Source organism: Pholis gunnellus (assembly GCF_910591455.1).
Source record: "Pholis gunnellus genome assembly, chromosome: 22".
NCBI lineage: Eukaryota > Metazoa > Chordata > Actinopteri > Perciformes > Pholidae > Pholis > Pholis gunnellus.
In genome coordinates, this window is record NC_136549.1 from 17,607,183 (window position 1) to 17,627,788 (window position 20,606).

Here is a 20,606-nt window from a genome sequence, read left to right on the forward strand (position 1 = left end):
ATCGTGTTGTATGAACAGAACATACATATTAAAATACTCTTAAACTAAAATTATATATTAAAAAGTAATGTTTGTGGTTCATTATAAAACCTGAACTGTAAATATGTGAAGTCTTCTTTGTAAAATAAGACATTAAGGTACAGAAGCATTATATCATGTATCACATTAAAAACGTTTATCTATAAACGTTTATAATACGGTATTAAACAAGTTGATGGTGATGTTAATAAACCAACATGTTATGACTATTTAAAAATGGAGGAATGCTGAGTAGGATTATTTGACACGTTTAATTTAATAAAATGGGGTCTTAAATATTATCCAAATCTGTTTACAAACTAAACAGGAATCCACTTAAAAGTGTTCTGATAATCTATAAAATAGTTATTACATTTAAAATGTGATGAATTTATGAATATCAACGTGATTTGACCTGAACATTGAGGTTTTTATGAAAGGTCGATTATATTCGGTTTGGAACTCATTTTTTAAAACATGAAAACAGCAGAATAAATCAAATATATTATAGTTGGATTTCATCTAATGCTTTTTGTTCACTTACAGTCCGTTCATGTAATTTCGACTTCAGCACAACTTTATAATATGAATGGAATATATGAGTTTTGTAATCAATACACAGCCTACACAACAATACGGTGTTGCACTCTCACCGGTCCCCCAGAAACAAAGCCAGGTAGGAACTAAACTACTGCAGCTAAGGGCTCACAGAACCGTGACTTAAAATGATATTCAAGTAAATATATCAATAAAAACCCCATGCCACATTATAGTTTAGACTCAATTGATAAATATGTGTAACTAGATGCATTTATTTATTATCGATATTAAGTGATGTAGAGTCTAATCTGTGCAACACGTGCGTCTCAGGACCACAGCTCTCAGAGGCGGGTAGGTGGCTCTTAAAAGAGCCGTTGGTGGGTGACTAGAGTCGGGTGAGTTTAAGCCCTCTCTCCGCGGATGCGGCGGGCCAGCTGGATGTCTTTGGGCATGATGGTAACCCTCTTGGCGTGGATGGCGCACAGGTTGGTGTCCTCGAACAGACCGACCAGGTAAGCCTCGCTGGACTCCTGCAGAGCCATGACGGCGGAGCTCTGGAAGCGCAGGTCGGTCTTGAAGTCCTGAGCGATCTCCCTCACCAGGCGCTGGAAGGGCAGCTTGCGGATCAGCAGCTCGGTGGACTTCTGGTAGCGACGGATCTCCCTCAGAGCCACGGTACCGGGCCTGTAACGGTGGGGCTTCTTCACTCCGCCGGTGGCCGGGGCGCTCTTACGGGCAGCTTTGGTCGCCAGCTGCTTCCTGGGAGCTTTTCCTCCGGTGGACTTACGGGCGGTCTGCTTGGTTCTGGCCATCTTTAGTCTTCTTCTCTTTACTCAAGAAAAGTAGTTGTGTTCTCTAAGCGACAGCGTCTCCTTTATATAGACGGAGCCGGTGCGCCGGAAACGCTGATTGGTCCAATAATATGCGCGTGACACTGCAGCTCAGCTATTGGATAAAAGACGTTTGAAAATTCAAAGGTCCCGCTCATTTAGTTTTCTACGTTAACAAAGCTTTTGAATAGTAACAACAATTGAGATAATTTACAGATAAAATACGATTTTTAATATCTCTGTGCTCTCATCGCACAGATGCCATTTTGAAATGTGTAAATAGACAGTAAATGGATTGTACAGACTTCTATAGCAGGCTGAGGACTTTTAACAGGCTTATATACACACAACACTGAAATACAAAACATAAAGAATAAACACTTTTATATAGATATAAATAATTACTCGAACATTGGCATTATTTGTATAGGAATTAAAATGTATTATCTAAATAAGATAGGTGCAATAATGTGCATCCAACCACTCAATCTTAAGCTATTCTATTTTTAGTTATATTTTATTTTACCTTTACTGTTTCATCATTGTACTTTTATTTGCTTTATATACACTCGTTTCTACCACGGTCTCTTGTTGCTCCGTCCACTTTGCTGCTGTAATCCTGCAAATGTCCCCACTGTGGGACTAATAGTTATATAATATACACAACAATGGTCTAAACTCAAGTGGTGGAACATTAAATATATAGAACTTCTGCTCATTGTGTTCTGTTAGTGCTCCTGTGAATGAAACGATGTGTGCAGCTAGATATAGCTTCAGTAACTCAAGATATTGGGTTCATACAATGAGGGACAACATCTAAACATGTAGACAGAGTTGATGCCTAAATAGTTTATCTATCCATCATGAAGTCCCAGGATCGTGACTCTTTCAGGAGTGCGTGGCTCTTAAAAGAGCCGTTGGGTGGTTTTTAAGGGTTTGCGGTTCACTTGGAGCTGGTGTACTTGGTCACGGCCTTGGTGCCCTCGGACACGGCGTGCTTGGCCAGCTCACCGGGCAGAAGGAGACGGACGGCGGTCTGGATCTCCCTGGAGGTGATGGTTGAGCGCTTGTTGTAGTGAGCCAGACGGGACGCCTCACCGGCGATGCGCTCAAAGATGTCGCTCACAAAGGAGTTCATGATGCCCATGGCCTTGGAGGAGATGCCGGTGTCGGGGTGGACTTGCTTCATCACCTTGTAGACATAGATGGCGTAGCTCTCCTTCCTGGTCTTTCTCCTCTTCTTGTCCTTCTTGCCGGCGGTCTTGGTCACCGCTTTCTTGGATCCCTTCTTGGGGGCTGCTTTCGCTCCTGGATCAGGCATGTTTACAGTTCTTGAGTTCACCGACAACAGTAGGTTTAAGCGTAGCGCTGCCACAACTTAAACCCAACACATGCAAAGATAGCTGTGCTGTCCCCTCTCTCCCATTGGCTGATGTTTCTGCGTCGCAGAGTAACTATGCGGAAGTCTCTGTGAGCTTGTTATCTGGTCAGGATGAGTCTAAATTTGACGTTTGGATGTTTTTTAAATGAAATAGATAAAAGCGTTTATCATTCTTATATCATATTACAAATACATAAATAATAGAAAACAGTAGTATAGAAACATTAAAAAAGGAAAAGAGTAAGTTAATATTGATTATATTCTCAAAACCGTCATTTGAACTAATCACAACATAAGTTTAATCTTATAAAACCAGGTAACTAAGAGTATATTTGTATATTATCAGATCACCAACGTTTACAGAATAGAATTTAATACATTTAATTATGGAAAATTAAATGTGGCAGAAGAAAATATTAATATTAACATTAAATAATAAATATTAACATTAAATAATAAAATCTAGATGAAGGAGCAAAGAACTCCAATAATGCTTTTGTGATGAGTGTTTGTACAAGTTTAGACTGAAAGCTCCTCAAAGAGATTACGGTATAAAAACGCATTTTAGTACATAAGTATTTAAAAATGGATCTTAAATTCTTCCAATATATTGTTGTCACGTTGTTGCTCCCAATGAAGAGCATAAAATCCATAAATAGTTTTTTTTAAATAGTGCCATTGACTATATACATTAATATTAAGATGATTTCAGGACAACTTTAAATTCTGAAAGTTGACTGAAGTAGATTAATTTAGTGAATAAGAGTCAAATTCTGCATAATTAAAGGAAGTCTTCTAATGATTAAAAGATCTGTAAAAACAGGTAATAAGCTCTTTGAGTGAGTTGGGTGGCTCTTAAAAGAGCCGTTGTGTTATGTTAAATGGGAGTCGTTGGTCTCTAGCCTCCGAAGCCGTACAGGGTGCGACCCTGTCTCTTCAGAGCGTACACCACATCCATGGCGGTGACAGTCTTCCTCTTGGCGTGCTCGGTGTAGGTGACGGCGTCACGGATCACGTTCTCCAGGAAAACCTTCAGCACACCACGAGTTTCCTCGTAAATCAAACCGGAGATACGCTTCACTCCGCCGCGGCGAGCCAGACGGCGGATGGCGGGTTTGGTGATGCCCTGGATGTTATCACGGAGCACTTTACGGTGACGCTTGGCGCCTCCTTTACCGAGTCCTTTTCCTCCTTTTCCGCGACCACTCATCTTGCAAGAGTTAAGCTAGTTGAACGAATGAAGTGATGGTGGAGAGCGGAGGTACTTAAAGCACATTTGCGGACGTAGTTGAAGAATAATAGACATCTCAGCCCGCCGTTTCCCCATGATACATGTATAAAGCTGAAGTGTGTAATCAGGGGCATTTCCGGTTCCGATATTTTCCTTCAAAATAAAAACAGACCATTGACAAAAGACAATATCCTGTTCACTTGTTCACCAAATTCATGTAGAACTTTGTTTTATTTTAGCATGGTACCATTTTGAGTTTAGTGATTAACATAGTTTTCCATGTCATGCATTATGATTTGTGGATGTGAAATCCATGTTAATTTATGTTTAATTTAAGCCATGTGTGGCAGATTATCAGATTAATCAGATTTCACCTCTATGTCTCTAGGTAGAAGAGAGGCCCCAGGCCTGCAGACTCACCAGTGAATCCATGTGCAGGTTAAGTGAATGGGGAGGATATTGTTGATTGACATAGTGTTCAACCAATCAGATCTTTAGTTTGACATGTTGGGCGTATTCTTTGACGTGTCAGAGCTGCTAGCTGGCCTACAAGTAAGGCATTTTGCTTGATATAGATTATATATATATTTTACCTAGTTTTTTTTAACACTCAATGACTGAAGGAGGAGAAACAGATTTGTGAGTTGGGATTTAAATCTTTGTCAACAAAGAAAGGAGGATGTGATCAGCATTTGGTACATTTTTTTTACATTAATATCTGAATGGCCCTCGAGTGTGTAGCAGAATGCGTGTTGCTGCTGTTGTTTTTCCATCAAGCTAGTTAGCGTAGCCTCCCAGAACACTTGCGGAGCCCCAGCTGTTTTTTGTTGTGGTTGTTTTTGTTCTGGTTCAGAGGTCACACAGACCGTTGTCTCCTAGTGAGCGCAGGAAACATATTTCCTACAATTTACTAATATTATTCAAACGTATTGTTCGGTTTGTAAGCCCCGTACCAAATGGTTTAATACGTAACGTTATATAGTTACAGCCCTAGAAACGAATAATAACCCTAGCTGTGGCGCCATCATGTGGTTGTAAGGTGGTATTTCAGCAGTGAAGGCCCAGGTATAAAATGCACAGCCCGCCACTGATATATATGTATATATATTAGTGCTGGGCAAGCTAACAACGCGTTACAAGCATTAATTAATTAACGCCGACGATTAAACACATTTTTTTTATTTTGAAAGTGCGTTGCTCACTGGCAGCGGTGGAGGAAGTCTTCAGACTACGTTGATGCAGCGAGTGGGAGAAGTTTAGAGAAACTAAAGCAACACAAGCTAACAGATGCTACAGAGAAGTGGAGACAAACTGCAGGTTCGTGTTGTGGAAGATGTCGGTCTGAGGAACGTTCTCATGGCGCGTTCACGTCACGTTTGGTGTGAATGCACCTTTAGATCAACGAATGACGTCACGTATGAGCTTCAAGAATGAGCTAAGAAAGTTAGCGGGAAGATTAACGTGAGACAACATCCGGTTTCTTCAGACGAACATCCGGTTTTCAGAATAAGATGCCAACAAAGTATGAATTATATTCACATTAAGTATAAACATGCTGCCTGCATCTCGTGAGTTAAAGGGAAAATACACCTAAACTCTGCGTGAAGTGTCTTTATTCTGTGACCGCTGGGTAACCTTCATCGCCTCTGAGTTACAGCATCATAGTGATGAAGAGTAGAGCTGCAGTCACATGAACACACACATTGTGATGAAACGTGTTGTTCATGTTCACAGCAGTGAACGTTTGACATGACGTCACACACTGAGCACAGAGAGTGAAGAGATGGAACTGCTGCTGTGTGAAGAGAATCCTGCTGTTAACAAGAGAAGTACTTAAAGTACATCACTTTGTTAATAATATGGCGACTAGTGTTATTTATGCTTTTTGGACTAAACATTTAGTTTGAGTTCAGGCTTATAAAATACCAGAGAAGGTCAGTACAACATAATACAATAGTCTAGTAAGAGTATTGAAAATAAAGTGTGGAATGATTCATGAAGATTTACCTCTAGAAGCATTCGATTAATCATTCTGCTACCATATGGTCTGCTACTACAAAACACGTAATAACTACATCTGTATATTAAGTTGTGTGCGCGCGCGCGCTTCACTATAATAGGATGGATCTCTTTCAGAGGAGTGGGTGGCTCTTAAAAGAGCCGTTGGGTTTTCAGGGGGCGACTAGAAGGATCTACTTCTTGGCGGTCTTCTCGGTCTTCTTGGGCAACAGCACCGCCTGGATGTTGGGCAGCACGCCGCCCTGAGCGATGGTCACTCCGCCCAGCAGTTTGTTGAGCTCCTCGTCGTTGCGGACGGCCAGCTGCAGGTGACGGGGGATGATTCTGGTCTTCTTGTTGTCGCGGGCAGCGTTCCCAGCCAGCTCAAGGATCTCAGCGGTCAGGTACTCCAGCACCGCCGCCAGGTACACCGGAGCTCCGGCACCGACACGGTGGGCGTAGTTGCCCTTCCTCAAGTGTCTGTGGACACGGCCGACGGGGAACTGAAGTCCGGCACGAGAAGACCTGGTCTTGGCCTTCGCTCTGACCTTTCCGGCTCCCTTTCCTCTTCCAGACATGTTGTAGATAGGTTAAGACTGCTTCGGCTAAGAGAAGAAGAATATTCCTCCGCTGCAGAAGCTCAGACTATAAAGGCACGTCTGCTCGCTCATTGGTGCGGTACATGAGTACGATCATCCAGTCAGAGACGACTGCGTCACCCAGCAAAGCACAAGACTCCCGCCCGAAGTGCGAATTACAAAATAAGACATCTCGGGTAAAAATGCACACATTAGCAAAATAACACAACTCGAACATGTATAAAGAATAACATGTAGTCCAATTTACATGATGACATAAAAAGAAAATACAGTGAAGTAATGAAATCACAATAATCAGCACATCATTATATTTTAAGGAGATTTGAACATAAATTTGAATAAAGATTTAGAGCTTAAAAAGTATTTATTACGTGCTTCTTATATTACATAATGTAAATACATAAAGTGAGATTATATTTAACATCAGCTGTTAAAGAGACATGTCTCACCTCATCCAGAGTCAAAGTATGTTTCTATGATTACTAAAGAGATGATATCATTATATTATCATTATTCTTATTCTCCATTGAGTCATTTAATGTTAATAGTGAGAAATGTCGTCATAAGTTCTCAAGAATTATAATTGTTAAAGTGAGTAAAGCTGTGAAACAAACGTAGTAAAGTCACAATATTTGGAGTTAAATGTAATAAAATGTAGTATAACATTGTCTGAGAAGAAAATAATCAAGTAAAGTACCTCATATGTGTACTTAAGTACGTCACTTTATGTGTACTTAGTGAAATAATACGGTGACTCTACACTGTGTAAGGTTTTATATATTTCATGTGTGCTTCTTAAACCGTCTTTAGTTTGATTTCAGGCTTCTAATCTATATTTAAATGAAGCTTATTATCAGCGATGTGTGTATTAAATGTAATATGTTTTAAACTGAAGCAACAATGTTTTCGGGCAGTTTGCTTCTCATTATACATCATTTGCTTTATTGATATTTGCATTAGATGTAGATAATGTTTCTTGTTTTATTCTGCAGCTCAGTGTGTTAGAGTGATTGTGTTTAAACGTATTCAGTCCTCAGCATAAATGAAGGATGTTATGTTCAGCCATTGTAACTACTTACATGACAATAAATAAACATATTTCTAACAATAATAATAATAATATTCCGGACTTGTGCTCTTTTGGTGTATGTGGGTGGCTCTTAAAAGAGCCTTTTTGGTTGCTGTGAAACTTGTGGAAGTTTACTTCTTCGCTGGTTTCTTGGCTGCTGCTGCCCTCTTCGCTGGTCTTTTAGCCGCTGCTGCCTTCTTCGCTGGTTTGGCTTTGACGGCCTTCTTCACGGATGTTTTCTTGGGTGAAGCTGCCTTCTTGACCATCTTCTTCTTCGGGCTCTTTGTGAGCTTCTTCACGGATGTTTTCTTGGCCACAGCGGGTTTCTTGGCCTTCTTGAGGGTCGTCTTGGCTGCTTTTGGCTTCCTAGCGACGACAGCGGACTTCTTGGTGGCGGCGGGCTTCTTCGCCGCTGCGGGCTTCTTGGGTTTGACGGGGGACTTCTTCACCGCTGCCGCCGACTTCTTGGGCTTCTCAGCGGGTTTGGCCGCCTTGAAGGAGCCGGTGGCACCGTTTCCCTTGAGCTGGACGAGGGATCCTCCCGCCAACAGCTTCTTGACGGCGCGCTTGATGTGGGCGCTGTTCTGCTTCACGTCGTAGCCCTCAGCGGCCATGTACTTCTTCACGGCCACGTAGGAGATACCATTACGGCCCTTGGAGGCGGTCACCGCTTTCAGGATGAGCTCCCCGGCGCCGGGTCCGGACTTCTTGCTGGGCTTGGAGGCCTTCTTCCTCGGGGCTTTCACCGGGGAAGCCGTTGCAGCTGCTGGAGCGAATTCTGCCATTGTACTGTCTATAAATCTTCTCTGCTTGTCTGTTGTGACTGGATGAAAACTCCGAGCCACGAGAGGAACTTAAACACACCATGAGAACCGTAGAGACTCAACCCAGCCTGCCTCTCACCAGTGCAGCAGGAAAACTGTGTCACTTGTGTTTTCTCTTCGCCATTAAATGTATAAAAAAACATATGTGGAGGGAGAACTAAAGTATGAAATGTAATCGAACTAACAGCGAAGGAGTTTACCTTCATATGTAAGTCAAATCAACTTCAATACTTTTCTTCATTTAGATTTTAAAGTGTTTAAACGTCTCCCATCGTCTGCTGTGTGAAACGCTGCTGAGGCTCTTTTCCTTGTGATTTCTCTCCTAAATGCTTTAAAATGCATCAAAAGTCCAACAAACAGAGTTTGACAGTGAGAAGAGATGTTTGTTCAGAGATCCAATGTAAAAGCACGTTACTCGTGTTCATATGTTCTTATTAAACGGAGGTTAATCTGGTGTCTGCAAACACACTCCTGTTGGAATAGGCCGCGGGCTGAGTTCTCCACTTCCTGACACAGTGTGCTCTTCATTCATTATAGTGCTATTTCTAATTCATGATAATCAACCATAGTTACATCTGTAGAACAATGTGAGCTGTGTTCTATAGATGGATAGATAACGGTGTAAAGACACAAACGCTCTTAGTTCCACAGCTGAGCTTCCTCAGGTGAGAGATGAGCTCCCACAGGGTTCAGCCATTCATTCTAAGAGATCATTTATTTATAACAGCATTTAAAGTCCCATAAAGACTCTTTAACACAACATTATGTTATTCTAGGCTGATAAAATGGATTATTTTAAAGCATTAAAGCATTAAAGCAGGTTCTCTGACCTCATTTAGTGTCAAAGATGTAAACATGAAATAAACAGCTCGTCACTCCCAATCTACGTCCAAACGATGTTAGAATAATCACCGTTAATCACCAGTTAATACAACCTCACCAACCGCATAGAAGATGACACGACACCAGACACCAGCTGGCAGCGTTTCTATTGTTCTAATGATTCTCAGTGGAACTGTTTCTCCCCTTGTAGTTACAATGTTGTTACTTTATTCTTTTGTTTGACTTTTTATTCTAATTTAAATGTTTTTAATGCGATCCTGTGTTGCAAAAGTCACATTATTTTAAAACCGATGTGCTGCAGTGAATGAACTCTGTGATGTTCAGAGGGAATGAAAAGGAAGTTTTGTTGGATTGTTTATTACAAACAACATAATGCAAAACACGCGACATGTTGAACTCCATTTCAAACAATATCAACGTATTATGTTTCATCATTAGCATTTATTTCTATTTAAATGTGCACCGTCACAGATCGGGGTCATTTTGTGGCCCTTTCAGCGGCTCTTCAGCCGTACACACTGTTCATATAAACCAGGAATCCCTCACAGTGTTTACAGCACATTAAACTACAGATCTATTCAGAATGTGTAGAGAGCTCGTGTCTCATTAATACATGTAGGATTCATCTTTCATGAGTGTTTCAGAGCGCTATCACACATTATCATGTCCTGCTTTACATAAACACATTAAAGCCAAAACGACTTCAATATATTTGATTGAATTTGAAAATGGCCTGAACATCCTGAAGCTGTGAACTTATAATAGAACCATATTTAATCAGTGCAGCCATTAAACTCTGTCCTCACTGCTATATCATAAGAAATCATAATTATCAATATGAATTCAACATTTACCACTCAGAGCACAACACTTTACATCATGAAATGCTGATTATAAACGAGTCAATAATCAGTCAGTGATCAGTCGTCTCATCCTCCAGATCTCATCAGCCTCCTCGTGTTGGAGGAACAGATCGACGGCCTGCTGCACCGAGTCTGCTGCACCGAGTCTGCTGCACCGAGTCCTGCTGCACCGAGTCCTGCTGCACCGAGTCTGCTGCACCGAGTCCTGCTGCACCGAGTCTGCTGCACCGAGTCCTGCTGCACCGAGTCCTGCTGCACCGAGTCTGCTGCACCGAGTCCTGCTGCACCGAGTCCTGCTGCACCGAGTCTGCTGCACCGAGTCCTGCTGCACCGAGTCTGCTGCACCGAGTCCTGCTGCACCGAGTCCTGCTGCACCGAGTCTGCTGCACCGAGTCCTGCTGCACCGAGTCTGCTGCACCGAGTCCTGCTGCACCGAGTCTGCTGCACCGAGTCTGCTGCACCGAGTCCTGCTGCACCGAGTCTGCTGCACCGAGTCCTGCTGCACCGAGTCTGCTGCACCGAGTCCTGCTGCACCGAGTCTGCTGCACCGAGTCCTGCTGCACCGAGGCCTGCTGCACCGAGTCTGCTGCACCGAGTCCTGCTGCACCGAGTCCTGCTGCACCGAGTCTGCTGCACCGAGTCCTGCTGCACCGAGTCTGCTGCACCGAGTCCTGCTGCACCGAGTCCTGCTGCACCGAGTCTGCTGCACCGAGTCCTGCTGCACCGAGTCTGCTGCACCGAGTCCTGCTGCACCGAGTCTGCTGCACCGAGTCTGCTGCACCGAGTCTGCTGCACCGAGTCCTGCTGCACCGAGTCTGCTGCACCGAGTCCTGCTGCACCGAGTCCTGCTGCACCGAGTCTGCTGCACCGAGTCCTGCTGCACCGAGTCTGCTGCACCGAGTCCTGCTGCACCGAGTCCTGCTGCACCGAGTCTGCTGCACCGAGTCCTGCTGCACCGAGTCTGCTGCACCGAGTCCTGCTGCACCGAGTCTGCTGCACCGAGTCTGCTGCACCGAGTCCTGCTGCACCGAGTCTGCTGCACCGAGTCTGCTGCACCGAGTCCTGCTGCACCGAGTCCTGCTGCACCGAGTCCTGCTGCACCGAGTCTGCTGCACCGAGTCCTGCTGCACCGAGTCTGCTGCACCGAGTCCTGCTGCACCGAGTCCTGCTGCACCGAGTCTGCTGCACCGAGTCCTGCTGCACCGAGTCCTGCTGCACCGAGTCTGCTGCACCGAGTCCTGCTGCACCGAGTCCTGCTGCACCGAGTCCTGCTGCACCGAGTCTGCTGCACCGAGTCCTGCTGCACCGAGTCCTGCTGCACCGAGTCTGCTGCACCGAGTCCTGCTGCACCGAGTCTGCTGCACCGAGTCCTGCTGCACCGAGTCTGCTGCACCGAGTCTGCTGCACCGAGTCCTGCTGCACCGAGTCTGCTGCACCGAGTCTGCTGCACCGAGTCCTGCTGCACCGAGTCCTGCTGCACCGAGTCCTGCTGCACCGAGTCTGCTGCACCGAGTCCTGCTGCACCGAGTCTGCTGCACCGAGTCCTGCTGCACCGAGTCCTGCTGCACCGAGTCTGCTGCACCGAGTCCTGCTGCACCGAGTCCTGCTGCACCGAGTCTGCTGCACCGAGTCCTGCTGCACCGAGTCTGCTGCACCGAGTCCTGCTGCACCGAGTCCTGCTGCACCGAGTCTGCTGCACCGAGTCCTGCTGCACCGAGTCTGCTGCACCGAGTCCTGCTGCACCGAGTCTGCTGCACCGAGTCCTGCTGCACCGAGTCTGCTGCACCGAGTCTGCTGCACCGAGTCCTGCTGCACCGAGTCTGCTGCACCGAGTCTGCTGCACCAAGTCCTGCTGCCGTGATGTCAGAGAGACGCAGCTCAGGTACCTTTATATGTTATGACCCCCCCCTCACCACCACCACCCTCCAACCCAAATAGATTCAAATGTGATTCTTTGTAGTTTATTGCGTTACGCTGCAGGTGCAGATCTTGAGTCTGTGATGAGGCCCCTCTGACCTCTGGATGACCTCTGTTCCCTTTGATCACTCCTGTGTGAGATTAATGAAAGATTACAACAGAAGCATAAGAACAAACAAACAATAGAATATAACAGCAGTAAGAGTTTAGTAAAACAATTCAACTAAAATAGATGACATGATAATAAAAACATGATTAAACGTGTATAAGAAGTCATAAATGGGCATTAGTAAGAGTGTTATGATTTTAGCTTATTTCCACTATTGTTTCTTTGTAATTGATACTTTTGATAAAACTAATAAAATGAAAATATCAAAGAGGCTGAACATGTTTTTCAAACATCTTTTATCCAATAGCTGAGCTGCTGTGTCACGCGCATATTATTGGACCAATCAGCGTTTCCGGCGCACCGGCTCCGTCTATATAAAGGAGACGCTGTCGCTTAGAGAACACAACTACTTTTCTTGAGTAAAGAGAAGAAGACTAAAGATGGCCAGAACCAAGCAGACCGCCCGTAAGTCCACCGGAGGAAAAGCTCCCAGGAAGCAGCTGGCGACCAAAGCTGCCCGTAAGAGCGCCCCGGCCACCGGCGGAGTGAAGAAGCCCCATCGTTACAGGCCCGGTACCGTGGCTCTGAGGGAGATCCGTCGCTACCAGAAGTCCACCGAGCTGCTGATCCGCAAGCTGCCCTTCCAGCGCCTGGTGAGGGAGATCGCTCAGGACTTCAAGACCGACCTGCGCTTCCAGAGCTCCGCCGTCATGGCTCTGCAGGAGTCCAGCGAGGCTTACCTGGTCGGTCTGTTCGAGGACACCAACCTGTGCGCCATCCACGCCAAGAGGGTTACCATCATGCCCAAAGACATCCAGCTGGCCCGCCGCATCCGCGGAGAGAGGGCTTAAACTCACCCGACTCTAGTCACCCACCAACGGCTCTTTTAAGAGCCACCTACCCGCCTCTGAGAGCTGTGGTCCTGAGACGCACGTGTTGCACAGATTAGACTCTACATCACTTAATATCGATAATAAATAAATGCATCTAGTTACACATATTTATCAATTGAGTCTAAACTATAATGTGGCATGGGATTTGTATTGATATATTTACTTGAATATCATTTTAAGTCACGGTTCTGTGAGCCCTTAGCTGCAGTAGTTTAGTTCCTACCTGGCTTTGCTTCTGGGGGACCGGTGAGAGTGCAACACCGTATTGTTTGTGTAGGCTGTATATTGATTACAAAACTCAGATATATTCCATTCATATTATAAAGTTGTGCTGAAGTCGAAATTATATGAATGAACTAAGTGAACTTGATGAGTTCATTAAAATAAATAAAACTGTTAAAGTGTATTTAAGAATATAAAGCGCAATAAACTCTTCGTGAGTTATGGTACGGGTACTTGGAGTGTCCAAAAAGGACGAAGAAAGACAACGATTTCGAAATGATTCTTCAACTTCTTATAACAAGTTTATAACAAGATATATGAAATCCAACTATAATACATTTGATTTATGCCACAGTTTTAATGTTTATATTTTGTTGTTCTAACCAGAAATATACGGTTAATAATATTTTAGGCTTATACCTAAGATTATGTGTTTTTTTTAGACTTTCCTTTAATTGTTTCCATTTTTCTAGTAAATTAATGGATATTTTTATTTCTTCAGGTTAAATTAAACAAACAAAAAAGTAATATATATATATAAATTTGATTGAACTCAACTTATAGCTCACAATATTGATTTGTTTTAAATGTAATTAATAAAAATGATACGTGACATAAACATGGTGCTGATTTGTTTTCTAAGAGATGATTTTATCAAAATGTAGTTTATTATGTTAACTGTCTCTAAATGAACGTGTTTAATCTAATAACCACATATACATCAACACGAAGAGAAATGTCTCCATCAGGTGGAGAAACAAGGAAACTCAAACCAGCCAACAGTCTGAGTATGTTTCAGTTTATTTCATAACTCGTCTGCATATATTATCAACAGTTTAACAAACAGGATTTCTTTTTTCTGTTAAAAACACAATGTAACATTGACGGGATGAGGTTTAAACATGTGATACACTTAAACCACTTATACACAGAGAAACTTTTGGCTTATTCAGACCAATTTGGCAGCGTTGTTTTGGGGAATGGCGTCAGAAAGAAGGTACTTGATGGACGGAGGCAGCTTCACGGATGATTCACACTCACAGGCAGCAAAGTCTACGGACTCCACACAGAGAACAGGAAACTACCTCCACTACTGTTGGCAGAACACAACATCCTCCGGGTGGATATGAATGTTCAATCAAAACCATGCATTTAGAAAGAATAAAGAAAATACACTTTGCAGGTATTCGCCTACAAACAGTTTGCTTTTCAAGAGAAACATGTTTGATTTGATTGAAAGAAAAAAGACCACGAGCTCCAGTTTGTGCCTCTGACGGGATCAGATTTTACATCACGAGTTCTTTAATAGAAATACGTGACTTTAAATCTACTTTAAGTTACTGCAAAGAACTGTCATGTAGTGGTGGTTCTGCTGGTCCCTGTGGACTAACGTGGTCGTGTTTCTGAGCACCAGACTCTTTAGAAAACCTCTCATGTTACTGCAGCAGGTCTGACAGTCTGCCTCTCAGTCCTGGTTCTGGTTCTCCCGTGCCTCCCTTCCCTCCAGCGGGTCCAGCAATACGTCCTGGGTCTCCAGCAGCATGGTGTCTGTGTTGGCTCCCAGAGAGTCCACGGTGGTCCAGTCTCTGCTGGAGGATCTGGGTCTGTCCACGGTGGTCCGGTCTCTGCTGGAGGATCTGGGTCTGTCCACGGTGGTCCGGTCTCTGCTGGAGGATCTGGGTCTGTCCACGGTGGTCCGGTCTCTGCTGGAGGATCTGGGTCTGTCCACGGTGGTCCGGTCTCTGCTGGAGGATCTGGGTCTGTCCACGGTGGTCCGGTCTCTGCTGGAGGATCTGGGTCTGTCCACGGTGGTCCGGTCTCTGCTGGAGGATCTGGGTCTGTCCACGGTGGACCGGTCTCTGCTGGAGGATCTGGGTCTGTCCACGGTGGTCCGGTCTCTGCTGGAGGATCTGGGTCTGTCCACGGCGGTCCGGTCTCTGCTGGAGGATCTGGGTCTGTCCACGGTGGTCCGGTCTCTGCTGGAGTCTGAGCTGAAGGAGATTCTGGTGGTTTCACCAGAATCCGACCCGGTGGAAATAGACCATCTTCTCTCTGATGGTCTCTTTACTGATGGAGGTCTTATAGAGGACCAGGACTAACTAATACTGGTTCAGGACCAGGTAAAAGTTCCTCACTGTAACTGCAAGTTTCAGAATAGTCATTTTTGGATGAAAACATAACTCAAATGTGAAAACGTTGATTCCCTTGAAAGGCACAAACTGAACCACCGATGCGTTTATGAACTGAGTTCATGTTAAACGTGTGTTGGTGTGTGTGTGAGGTATGTGGACAGCTAATGGAGGATGTTTGTAGGACTTCAGGGATAAGGCTGGACGTCTCCGATCTACACAGTACAGGGATAGCAGCTTCAAGGATACACAAAAACATTTCACCACTGCAGAAAACAGGATTGAAACGATACAACAGGAAATACTGCGAACGCTCAAATAGCAGCCAGAGTCTGTAGTTGAAAGAGGAAATTATTTTGAATAAATCATCCTGTTTTTTAAAGTACATTTGATTATATTTCAGTCAGAACCATTTCTCTTTTGTTCTCTGTGTTACCTTGTTATTGAGTCCTTTGCCCTTTCACATTAAAAGCCCATCATCGCTTCACTTCCACTGGAAGACTTTTATTGTGAAATGTTTTATTTTTATTACTGGCAGCGATAAAAGCACAGAAAAAACATGTTTTTGGTTTTATTCTTTTAACTTTTGCATCAGTCTTCCTTCTTACACATAATCTTGTTTCCCTAAAGCTACTAAACAGCTAACGTCCGCTAACAAGGCACAAATCAAATGTTTAATTATTAAAGGGTATTGGGCAGATGGTAGACATGTGAAATGTTTGCAGGACCTCTTCCTCTCCTGGTGTCGGGACTTTACTTTGGAGGAAAGTATGCATAGTAGTCGATGGCGAAATTCTCTTTTGATCCCGTTTGAGTTATGTCATGAATCACAGTGATGTTTGTCAATTCAAAAGATAATATTGTACGTCAAGATAGTCTCAGTTTGTCGTGAGATCATTTACTTTTGTTTGAAACAACAACAACATGGCCGTTAGCTGTTTTAAATGTAACGTTATCTTAACTAATATGTTTTACCCACAGACTATATTAGAAGTGGACGTACTCGTCGTGACGTCACTCGTTGGTTTGTGAACGTTTTGAAGCCTTGAGTTTGACGCTTTCGCCGTCGCCAAGTGTTTTTTTTTTAACCAGTAAACAGGAAGTGACCATATCTGGACTGAGGAGTGACGTAGAACTTACGGAAACAGCCTCGGTCGAGGTCTACGCTCTTTGAGCGCCCTTCTAGTTTAATATGAGTTTATACTTTTCTAAACAAAGTCGGCCTTTTGAAAGGCACAATGTTAAGAGAACCAATAAACTGGTCTGCTCATTTTTTTACATAATATTTCTTGACCTTTGGGAAGAAGATATGTTGAAGACAAGAAACGTGGTTGAAAGCTCTGCAGCTAATTGTTGGACCTTTGTGGTTTGATTTGGGGATAAACTTGAACCTCCTGAGACTGTAAAGAGCGTAGATTCATGAAACCGTTATGATTTGTTTACAGCTCAGGAGCAGCAGGAACTCCCATTAGACATGAAGGCATCTTATGATATCAATGGCCCAACAATCGGTCGCAAATACCAGATTTGTGTCGCATCTTAAACTACGATTAATCGAGCTTTAGAGGACATTTTTCAACCGGCTTTGGTTTTTAATGGTTTGCTGTTTTGGCCAACATCTAACCAACACATTTAAAATGTTTTCCCCATTCCTTCACTTCCTATCACTGGAGCCATTATTGGGCTTTTATTATTTGAGCATTCACAGAATTTCCTCTCCCATTCTGGCGAACACACACTCATTCATTGTTCTCACCGTCACGCGTACTCATGCCACTTATAGTTGCTTGATTGATATGTAGGAGGAAGTAGAAAATAACAGCAAGAAGAACAGGCCACACAAAGGTAGAGAAATACTAAATACTTCAGATTCAAGCCCCTGAACGAAACAGTAGAAACCGAAAAAACATCGCTCGTAAAAGTCCAACAGCTGAGACGAGAGGAGCCCGTGGTGTCGGCCCCGGACGGAGAGACCCTGAATGCATCTTGCTGTTGGGGACACTGGTGTGTTTTTTAAATATCTGAGATAGACTATGGCTTTGGCTCCGGTCAGAGCAGGAGGAAGGGAAGTCCAGGGAAAACTAAACGTAGACGAATTCAGCAACAACCAAACGTCCTCTCTCTCCCTTAAAATGTGTTTTTTATTCTTTTTTCTTCTCCCCTCCACTCATCTGTCTTTCAATCGTTTTAGAAAAATAGAAATCAGGAAAACGTCGTTAAAAAAATAAAAACAAAAAAGTTCGTCCAAAGTCTACATCCACATGACAACTTCACATAAATATGGACTGATATTGCACAGCGAGGGGTTTTCCTCTGATATGAAGTAAATCACGAACACAATTTGTAGAAAAACAAAAAAAGAACACGTTAGGACGTTAAAATGATCAATATTTGCATTTCCTGGTTAGGTTTTTTTTTTTTTTTTTTTAACTCCAGAGAGATAAAAGGTGTGAGCTCGATCCCAGGCCCTCCTACATCAGGCAGATATAAATCCTCTGAGTCAAAAGAAAAAGAAAAACAAAAAAGCAAAAGCTTCAGAAGTATCACTGGTGAATTTTGGTTGAAGGCACAGAGTTCCAAAAAAAGGTGGCGGATGCTGTTTGTTGAAGGGCAGCAGCAGTGTTGTGTTGCTTTGCGTGTCCCGGTGGACGGGGGTTCGATTCCCCTGATGATCGGAGGGCAGGGCATCAACTCTCTGTGGAGACACAAACAAACAGAAGACCAGGTTTTAGTGTTTATAGACTCTGAAAACGGTGAAAAGAAAGAAGCAACTTTTCTCAGTCGGACTCCAAAAAGTGTTGAAAGTCTCAAACCAAAGTATCCGCACACAACGGTTCGTACGATGTCTTACACAAAAGTTAATCCTCATTTTTCGTGCGTTTTACTAAATAAATTCAGCAACACGTGTCAATTTCTGCTCGTTACATGAACACAGTCTTTTCAAAATAAACTTCCATCTTCACAGGAAACTTAGAGAGGTTTAGGAAACAAAAATACTTAGTTAGGTTTCGGAAAAGATGGTTGTTTTGGTTAAAATAACTACGTAAGTGGTGTTACTTAAGTACGCAAGTTACGTGATAAATGAATCTTGTTTCTCACGAGGAACGAACAGCTGTCTCCTGGGTGAAAGACAGTTTTTAGTTTGATATGTTTAATTTGTTTGCAAACTGTTTCCTACTTTCACATCTAACCGCTGCAGAGCGACGTGATGATCCGGGAATCTCATTTTTAGCTCCGCGTTTGGTCTCCACCTCGTTTAGCTGCTCGTCTCTAACCGAGTCTGTCTGCTGTTTGATGCTCTGCTATACTGAACAGTGGCTATTTACAGCTTCTTCGTGATGCTTTGTCATTGTAGGAATATTGATTACAGCAAATTTTCTGATCAATCACAAGTCGGACAGAAATCTGCGTTCGCAGGCGATCGATTCTGAGCAGAAACATTTCATCAGAAAGGCAGAAAACGGCCTCGCTGTTGCAGAGTTACCACAAATTTGTTAAAAAACAGTGAACATTGATCCGTGAAGGCACCAATACCAACGAGTTGGATTGAATTCCATCTTTAAAGAAGCAGTTTGATGTTTTGGTAAAATAAAAGGTTCCTCTCTGCGGGTGTTTGTCTGCCGGGTTGGTGAACTATACGAGCCCCCCCCCCCCCCCGCCCCCCCAAACCTTTCAGCATCTTCCTCGAAGTTAATCCTGCCCACAGGCGGCAGATGGTGCCGGGAGCATCCACGGCTGTTCCCTCAACAGCTCCTGTAGTTATGAATGATTGCATGGTCTTAGGCATTAGGTTGGATCAGTGTAATCCCACCGCAGCATATGCAGCCAGCCGGCCTGCACGGCCAAATCCAGCAGGCAGAGGAACTTTCCTCCTTCACTTTTCGCCAGATTGCCCAACGAGAGACGCCACGAGGTGTCAACACGGCCGACAGTAGAGACCGTAGAGCCGGGAGGAATGTTGACCTCATGATCGCACACAATAACAAAGCAAGTGTGTCAAATAAACACAAACATAGAAGAAGAGCTACATCTCAACTTGCTCACGCACAATTCACACCAAAGGCAAACACAACAGAGAGTACTGAAACTAGAAATGACTCGTTTTTACACTTCCTGTTCCCTCGTGTGGAAGTCAATGTGGTTTTTTTGTGTGTTTTTGGTTCGATGTCTGAAGTACGGTCTGTGGTTAACCCACCAACATCCCAAAACTCACCGGCAGGATGGAAAAGCATGTTTCCTTTAAACAATCACCAAAACTACACCGTCTATCAGAAGCTTTAATAACTGTCGTTATTGTCAGTTTCTTCTTTCCGATGGTCCTTGAACACATCATGTGTGACAAACGCTTACGTCAGAAAAATCTGCTGAAACGAAGCTTAAAATCATATTTCATCAAAACATTTTACTCTTCATGTTCTCATTATAAATGTTTCCTCTAATAAAGAGTTCACTTTAACATCATGGTGTAAAAACATTAAACTGTGAAACTATGACGTCATGATTGACTCATCTGAGACCAACAGTCATGTGACCACAAGAGAGGAACTGACTGAACTACAGGAAGTGAACACAGAGGAGAGAGGAGACAGGAGACAGGAGAGGAGAGAGGAGGAGAGAGGAGAGAGGAGAGAGGAGAGGAGAGGAGAGAGGAGAGAGGAGAGGAGAGGAGAGGAGAGAGGAGACAGGAGAGGAGAGAGGAGGAGAGGAGAGGAGAGAGGAGACAGGAGAGGAGAGAGGAGAGGAGAGAGGAGGAGAGAGGAGAGGAGAGAGGAGGAGAGGAGAGGAGAGAGGAGAGAGAAGAGAGGAGAGGCTGGAAGTAGAGGATGTAAACATGTAAATAGTTTAATATTGATCACATGTAGAGCCTCTATTTCATTCTGTGATATTCTGCATAAAGACATGTTTGAGTTCTGTCTATGGACATTAGAGAGAAAAGGTGTTTTGGGTCCAAATGAGTCTGTTTGTAACTTAGCGTCAGTTAAAGCGACGGTCAAACTCTAGAGAAACTAAGAACACGAGATTTTAACATTATCTCTCTGAGATATTATGGAGTAGAAGTATGAAAGTAGAAGAAAATGGTACTTGAATAAATGTACTTTCATTCATAACATGAACAAATCCCTCACCTTCCTGTGACCTC

General features: G+C 43.7%; 6 protein-coding genes across 6 annotated transcripts; 1 reads left to right on the plus strand and 5 right to left on the minus strand.

Moving 5' to 3' along the window:
- Positions 1 to 950: 950 nt before the first annotated feature.
- Positions 951 to 1,370, minus strand: LOC306713804 (histone H3.2; the record flags this gene model as incomplete). Its single annotated transcript, XM_079183636.1, has 1 exon — positions 951 to 1,370. The coding sequence occupies one exon, from the start codon at positions 1,368 to 1,370 to the stop codon at positions 960 to 962; it is 411 nt and encodes a 136-aa protein (XP_079039762.1). The 3' UTR covers positions 951 to 959.
- A 323-nt stretch (positions 1,371 to 1,693) lies between these two features.
- Positions 1,694 to 2,823, minus strand: LOC306713808 (histone H2B 1/2). The gene has a single exon (XM_079183640.1). The coding sequence runs from the start codon at positions 2,707 to 2,709 to the stop codon at positions 2,332 to 2,334; it is 378 nt and encodes a 125-aa protein (XP_079039766.1). The 5' UTR covers positions 2,710 to 2,823; the 3' UTR covers positions 1,694 to 2,331.
- An 844-nt stretch (positions 2,824 to 3,667) lies between these two features.
- On the minus strand, positions 3,668 to 3,979 carry LOC306713809 (histone H4; the record flags this gene model as incomplete). The annotated part of the gene is made up of 1 exon (XM_079183641.1): positions 3,668 to 3,979. The coding sequence occupies one exon, from the start codon at positions 3,977 to 3,979 to the stop codon at positions 3,668 to 3,670; it is 312 nt and encodes a 103-aa protein (XP_079039767.1).
- A 2,213-nt stretch (positions 3,980 to 6,192) lies between these two features.
- Positions 6,193 to 6,576, minus strand: LOC306713806 (histone H2A-like; the record flags this gene model as incomplete). The annotated part of the gene is made up of 1 exon (XM_079183638.1): positions 6,193 to 6,576. The coding sequence occupies one exon, from the start codon at positions 6,574 to 6,576 to the stop codon at positions 6,193 to 6,195; it is 384 nt and encodes a 127-aa protein (XP_079039764.1).
- A 1,221-nt stretch (positions 6,577 to 7,797) lies between these two features.
- LOC306713877 (histone H1-like) lies at positions 7,798 to 8,451 on the minus strand (the record flags this gene model as incomplete). Its single annotated transcript, XM_079183717.1, has 1 exon — positions 7,798 to 8,451. One exon carries the CDS (start codon positions 8,449 to 8,451, stop codon positions 7,798 to 7,800), a length of 654 nt encoding a protein of 217 aa, XP_079039843.1.
- A 4,194-nt stretch (positions 8,452 to 12,645) lies between these two features.
- LOC306713803 (histone H3.2) lies at positions 12,646 to 13,082 on the plus strand. Its single transcript, XM_079183635.1, has one exon. It carries the CDS (start codon positions 12,663 to 12,665, stop codon positions 13,071 to 13,073), a length of 411 nt encoding a protein of 136 aa, XP_079039761.1. The 5' UTR covers positions 12,646 to 12,662; the 3' UTR covers positions 13,074 to 13,082.
- The last annotated feature ends 7,524 nt before the right edge of the window (positions 13,083 to 20,606 follow it).